The 7,234-nt window shown below is 38.1% G+C and overlaps 1 protein-coding gene across 2 annotated transcripts in view; it reads right to left on the minus strand.

Annotated features, from left to right (window-relative positions):
- LOC102757542 (FAS-associated factor 1) overlaps positions 1-7,234 on the minus strand; it is a 156,004-nt gene that overhangs the window by 122,886 nt on the left and 25,884 nt on the right. For both annotated transcript variants that reach the window (XM_015566928.1, XM_015566927.1), the window contains exon 2: positions 696-764. In XM_015566928.1, the coding sequence (XP_015422414.1) occupies positions 696-764 (69 nt within the window). The remainder of the gene's footprint in view (positions 1-695; positions 765-7,234) is intronic.

Here is a 7,234-nt window from a genome sequence, read left to right on the forward strand (position 1 = left end):
TATTAAGACATTCAAATTGCATAAAATTTGAATAGTGGTCAGATAAAAAAAAAGTACTTGAAATAAGTCAGAAAAAGACATATATGATCTCGCTTATATGTTGAATCTAAAAAGAAAACCAGCCGAAACCGGTTTGGCTCAGTGGATAGAGCATCGGCCTGCGGACTGAAAGGTCCCCGGTTCGAGTCCGGTCAAGGGCATGTACCTGGGTTGCAGGCACATCCCCAGTAGGAGATGTGCAGGAGGCAGCTGATCGATGTCTCTCTCTCATCGATGTTTCTAACTCTCTATCTCTCTCCCTTCCTCTCTGTAAAAAATCAATAAAATATATATTTAATAAATAAATAAATAAATAAATAAATAAATAAATAAAAAACCAAACTCATAGAAACATAGTAGATCGGTGGTTGCCAGAGTAGGGGGAATGAGTGAAGGTAGGCAAAGGGCACAAACTACTAGTTATAAGTTCTGGGGATATAATGTACAGTATGGTAACTATAGTGAAAGTTGCTAAGAGAGTAAATCTTAAAAGTTCTCACATCACAAAAAAGTAATTATGTGAGGTAATGGATGTGTTAACTAACATAATCATTTCACAGCATATCCATATATCAAATCATCACACTGTACATCTTAAACTTATATATTACATGTCAATTATAGCTCAATAAAGCTGGAAAAATTAAAGTACTTACCACTAAGTCCCAATTATTTTGTTCAAGCAACGTAATAGCTTCATCAATGTTTTCAATGCCAGTACATGCCTGGAAATAAAGCAAATAAGAAATTTATATATAATTTTGGGACTGGGGAGGTTAATTAATCTTAAAAAGTAAATAGCATAATGAATAATTTAAGTCTGAATAGGTATATTAATTAAGCTAAATACCTAGCATATGTGGGCATTTTACACATAAGGTTAAAAAATTTCTAATTATACAATAAATTTACATTACAGTGAAATGAAAGGTTGGTTCTTCAAAAACATTAACTATATTGACAAATCTTTAGTTAGATTGACTTAAAAAAATAAAACTGAAATTACTAAAATCAGAAGTGAAAGTGGGGACGTTACTGCTGACCTTAAATATTAAAAATATAATAATACCATGAACAATTATGTGAAAACCACTTAGGTAACCTAGATTAATGGAAAAATTCCTAGAAATACACAAACCACCTAGAAAGACTCAAGAACAAATTGACTTATAACAAGATATTACATCAGAATTCAAAAGCCTCCCAAAAAGAAAAGTCTGGGACAAGAGGGCTTCACTGTTGAATTCTATCAATCATTTAAGGAAGAATACCAATCCTTTATAACTCTTCCAAAATACTTAATAGGAAACATTTCCTAAGTCATTGTGAGGCCAGCATCACTCTACAAACAAAGTCAGATAAAGAAATCTCAAGAAAACTAGAGATCTATATCCAATATGGATATAGACGCAAATATCTTCAAAAGACTAACTAGAACCAGCTACAAATAAAAAGGGTATATACCCCATGGTCAAGTAGGATTTATTCCAGGATTGCAAAGGTGATTCAGTACAGAGAAGTCATTACACCACATTTACAGACTGAAGGAAAGAAGAAAAAAACCATGATCAGTTCAAATGACACCATAAAGTATTTGAAAAACGCAACAGCTTTTCATGATAAAAATGCTTACCCTATCAATAAAAGGAAACTTCTTTAGCATGATAAAAAACATTTATAAAAATCCTAAAACTAAAATTATATTCAATGAAGAAAGGCTAAAAGCCTTTGCTCTAAGACAAGCATGTCAAACTCAAAGGCTAACTCAGCCAAATAAGCAGTTTAAGTTTATGTGGGCCACAAAAAAAACAATAGCTTCAATTTTTATAGAAACGTAGGTTTATTTAGATAGAGACATGCTGAATACAAAAGGCTGACGTAAATGAGTAATCATTAACATAAAATAGAATATTTTAATAAAAATTAATCATTTTCTTGAACATTAACTTACCAGACACTGAATAACTGCACAAATTAATAAGCATAATGCAAATAAACCTATTTTTCATGTTCTCCGAAAGCGAAATATTTCCTGGTGCGCACACCAAACAAGTCAGTGCAAGGCTAATGGCATGGCAATCGGCTAAAATATTCATCAGTAGTATTAGTAGAGAGAAATGGTGCGCCTGCACTAAGGGAAATGAATGCAACACGATTATGTAATGAGTCATTAGCAAAGGTTGTAGTTTGTTATTAATAATTATGTATAACAGGATATAGTAAAAATTAAGTTTCAAAATTTTTATTAAAACATTTCTTCCATACCCTTATACTGGCTGACCGCAAAGATGCAAAGATATTCGTTGTGGGCCACATGCAGCTCATGGACCGCAAGTTTGACATGCTTGCTCTAAGAGCAGGAACAAGAATGCCCACTTTTTTTTTTTTGCCACTTCTAAAACATCATATTAGAAATTCTAGCCAGATCAATTAGGCAAAAAATAAATAAATAAAACACACTGAATTTGGAATAGAAGAATAAAATATCTAGGAATAAATTTAACCAAGGAATGAAAGACTTGTTTTCACTATTCTGGGTCCCTTATAATTCTGAATGAATTTGAATTTGAAGATCAGCTTTTTCATTTCTACAAAAATGGCTGTGGGAAGCTGTAATTAATTTTGAGCTCTAAGAATAGTTGCTGTTGGTTCAATATGAATGTACGAGAAAATTCTTCTGTTTATATGTAGAGCTAATTTAGGTTCTGTTAAATCCATGATTGGTTGCCTCTGCACATGCCCCAAATGTGGGGGGGGGAGGGGGGAGCCAGGATGAAGCCTGCAACCAAGGTACGTGCCCTTGACCGGAATCAAACTCGGAGATCCTTCAGTCCATGGGCAATGCTCCCATCACTGAGCCAAACTGGCTAGGGCCTTATGTTTTCTTTTATGTGATTTATTAGAGGCTCAGTGCTCAAATTTGTGCACCAGTAGTGTCCTTTGGTCTGGCCTGCGGAATCAGGCCAAAACTGGCTCTCTGACATCCCCCAACGGGTCCCAGATTGTGAAAGGGCATAGGCCAGGCCAAGGGACCCCACCAGTGCACGATCAGGGCCAAAGGAGGGGGATGCAGGAGGTTGGCCAGCCGGAGAGGGACCACAGGAGGACTCCAGGGTGTGTCTGTCCCATCTCGCTCAGTCCCAATTGGCAGGACCCCAGCAGCAAGCTAACCTACCGATCAGAGCATCTGCCCATTGATGGTCAGCGCATATCAAAGCAACTGGTCAACCAGCCGACTATATGCCCCCTCGTGGTCAGTGCACATCATAACAAGCAGTTGAGCGGCCTTAGCATATCAATAGATATTACGCTTTAATTGGTTGAACAGACTACCAGACACTTAGCATATTAGGCTTTTATTATATAGGAGGATTGTTTTAGATCTTGTATTTAGATCTTTGATCCATTTTGAGTTAATTTTTATGTTTACTGACAAATAGTCTGATTTCATTCTTTTGCACATGGCTTTCCAATTTTCCCAGCACCATTTATTAATGAGGCTTTCTTTCCTCCATTGTATGTAGGTTTTTGGAGCCTCTGTGGAAAATTATTTGCCCACATACATGTGGGTTTACTTCTGAGCTCTCAATTCGGTCTCATTGGTCTGTCTGTTTTTCTGCCAATATCTTGCTGTTTTGATAATTGTCACTTTGTAGTATAATTTGAAGTCAGGTAGTGTGATACCTCTGGCTTTGTTCTTTTTTCTCAGGATTTCTTTGGCTATTTGGGGTCTTTTATCATCCCATATAAATCTGATGATTTCTTGTTCTATTTCTTTTTTAAATGTCATTGAAATGTTGATGGGGATTGCATTAAGTCTGTATATTGCTTTGGGTAAAGTGGCCATTTTAACAATGTTGATTCTTCCAATCCATGAACAAAAAATACCTTTCCATTTCTTTGTGTCTTTTTCAATTTATTTTAATAATGTCTTAGTTTTTAGTGTATAGGTCCTTCACATCCTTTATTACGTTTTCTTAAGGAATTAATTTCTAATACATGCAATCAGTCGGATAAATCTCAAAAACATTATGTTGAGTGCAAGTAGGAAATACAAAAAAAGTATATGCTATATGATTCTATATAAATGATATTCAAATCTGGGAAAAACTAATCTATGGTGACAAAAAAGAGAACTGACATGAAACAGACATGAGGAAACTTCGTAGGAAGATCTATACCTTAAATGGAGTTGTGGTTTATGAGTATAGTTTTGTTGAAATTTATCTAACTATACTCTTAAGATCTGTGCATTTTATTTTATAAAAGTAAACCTTGACAATAACAAAAAAGGGTATTGAGGGGAAAAGACTTATGAGTGATAGGTCTCCCTAACCCCACTTCACTTCATGCCCTCATTTATTCATTCAACAAATATTAACTGAGTATCAACTATGTTCTAGGTGCTGGGGATACAATACATAAAAATATAGAAAACCCTGCTCTAGTTATACATGCATTGGAAAGGGAATACACAGACAATAAACAAGATAAATGGTTTAAATATACATATGGACTTAAGAGAGTAATAAATAGAGATTTAAAGCAGGGAAGGGAGATATGAAACATTAAGAAGAGATTAAATTTTTTGATAGGTAGGCCAGTGAAGACCACTAAGATAACTTTGTAGCATCTATAACTTGACTATATCTATGGAACATGATTGGTTATGTTATTATGACAATTCTGAACCTAGGCCTTTAGAAGTATTATGAGTTTCTGCTTGCCCTCTTACATTTCTATGTTATCATTACACATGTGAAACCAGATAATTACTGAGTTACCTGCAATCCCTTAAAAGGATCTTAGAATGAAAATGCATGGAACATAGCTGAGCTCAACCTGCTCTGGAGCCAAGTACAACAAGACCTGTAACTTGAAGCACAGCCACCAAGACAAATAGCTTGGATCAATCAACTCACAGCAAACGGCTGAATGAGAGGAAATTATTGTTTTAAGACACTGAGTTACAGGGTGGTTTGCCGCTCAGTAATAGCATTAGCTTGGAGTTAAATACTATGTTTGGTATATACGTTTTTTAAAAATATTCTTAGCAGTACTATGCAATTATAAAAAGGAATGACCAAGTGTCTCTATCCTATATAATAAAAGGCCAGCAACCATAAGCATAATGACCAGAACAACCACTCTTCCAGTTGCTATGAGACAGGGGGTCAGTGAGGGGAACGGGGTGGCTGGTGGTGGGGTGGGACCAGGGGCTGGCAAGGGGAACCAGGTGGCTGGCGGTGGCAGCAGGGTGGGACCCACGGCTGGCGAGGGGAACCGGTTGGCTGGTGGCAGCAGCAGAGGAGGACGGTGAAGGGTACTGGGTGGCTAGCAGCGGGGCGGGACCTGTGGCAGGCAAGGGGAACCAGGTGGCTGGCAGGGGCAGCGGGGCCGGACCAGGAAGTGGCGAGTGGGTGGAAGATGGGCCTGATTGCAGGCAAGGTCTAGGGACCCTACCCGCACATGATTCAGTGCGCTGGGCCTCTAGTATTACAATAAAGAAATCTCTAGGATATATCGTTGAGCGAATAATAAAAGTTGTAGAAAAGTTTGTGCAGGGTGCTATTATTTATTTAAGACTGATAAGAATATGAAAATGACATAGAAGCATGGAAGAGACTGTTGAATCTCAGAGGGAAGTTGGGGTTGGGCGGGTGGGTGGGAAGAGATCAACCAAGGAACTTGTATGGATTTGCATAATCTATGGGTACAGACAATGTGCTGAAGGCCTGGGGAATGGGCAGGGGCAGGGCAGGGGTGGGCTAGAAAGGATCAATGGGGGGAAAGGGTGTACATGTAATACTTTTAATAGTAAAAAATTTTTTAAAAGAATATGAAAATATAAAAATATTCAGTTCTACTTTTTTTACAATGGGAAAAGAAATAATTTTTTAATATTAAAAAAGAAAGGACTAGGCAAAGGGAAAAGCTAGACTGCTTTGAATATACTTTGACTTATAGATTTTACTTTATAACCATGTAAATATTTTCATATTACTCAACAACAATAACAAATTTTTTAAGCTTCTCAAAGGCAGAATAACAATAACCAGATTTACTCTTCTTTCAAAAATAAATTTAAAAATCAGAATATATGACAAAAGAGTCAACTCCCAGTTATCCAACTAAATTAAACCTTAGCAGTAATTTCTGATAATCTAGGTCCTTCTCCCTACTACTCTCCAACGAAACCTGAGCATTTATCAGACCTTATTATAATTATTTGTTTACAAATCTCTCTTCTATCTCTATTTAATTCTGATATCTTGAAATGTAGGAACCATGTTAGTCATCTTTTATCCCAACTGCACAACTAAATGTTTGTTAATCTATACTAACAAAAGGGTAATATGCTAATTAGACTAGGAGACCTTCCGCAGGCAGGGGGTGGCAGTTGGGGGCGAGCAGGATCAGGCTGGCAGTGGGGGGAAGATGGGGGCGATCAGGCTGGCAGGCAGAGTGGTTAAGGGCGATCAGGGAGGCAGGCGAGCGGTTAGGAGCCAGTGGTCCCAGATTGCAAGAGGGCCTAAACCAGCAGTCGGACATCCCCCAAGGGGTCCCAAACTGGAGAGGGAGCAGGCTAGGCTGAGGAACACCTCCCCACACACCCTGTGCACGAATTTCATGCACCGAGCCACTAGTATCTATATATTTTCAAACTACCCTCACGTTTGCTCAAATTATTTGCTGTATTTAAAGTGCCTTTAATAACATTTCTACTACTCAAGATATCTCATTCTATAGCCATCACTAGACTCTAAGCCATGAAAAAAATTACCTGTTTTCTTAGGACATTGTGTGTGTATATATATCTCAAAGTTCCTGAGATAAACATAAACACATCCTATCTAATAAAAGAGAAACATGGTAATTGGCGTACAACCGCTACCCTTCCCATTGGCTAATCAGCGAGATATGCAAATTAACTGCCAGCCAAGATGGCGGCCGGCAGCCAGGCTGCTTAAACTGAACATGAGGCTTGCCTGCTTCAGTGACGGAGGACTCCAACATTCCCCGTCTGCCTTGCCGGCCTCTGAGCTGCAACTCTAAGCAACTATGTTACTAATATAGACGCTAAACAAAACCCCAGAAACCTGCTTTAGTCGCCAGGCGAGAACTTCGGGAACAAAGCCATGATGGTGGGTCCGAGGCAGAGGCGGTTTGGGGCAAACAGACTGCTGGAGGGGGG

The sequence above is a fragment of the Myotis davidii genome, unplaced genomic scaffold, assembly GCF_000327345.1.
Source record: "Myotis davidii unplaced genomic scaffold, ASM32734v1 scaffold79, whole genome shotgun sequence".
NCBI classification, from domain to species: Eukaryota; Metazoa; Chordata; class Mammalia; order Chiroptera; family Vespertilionidae; genus Myotis; species Myotis davidii.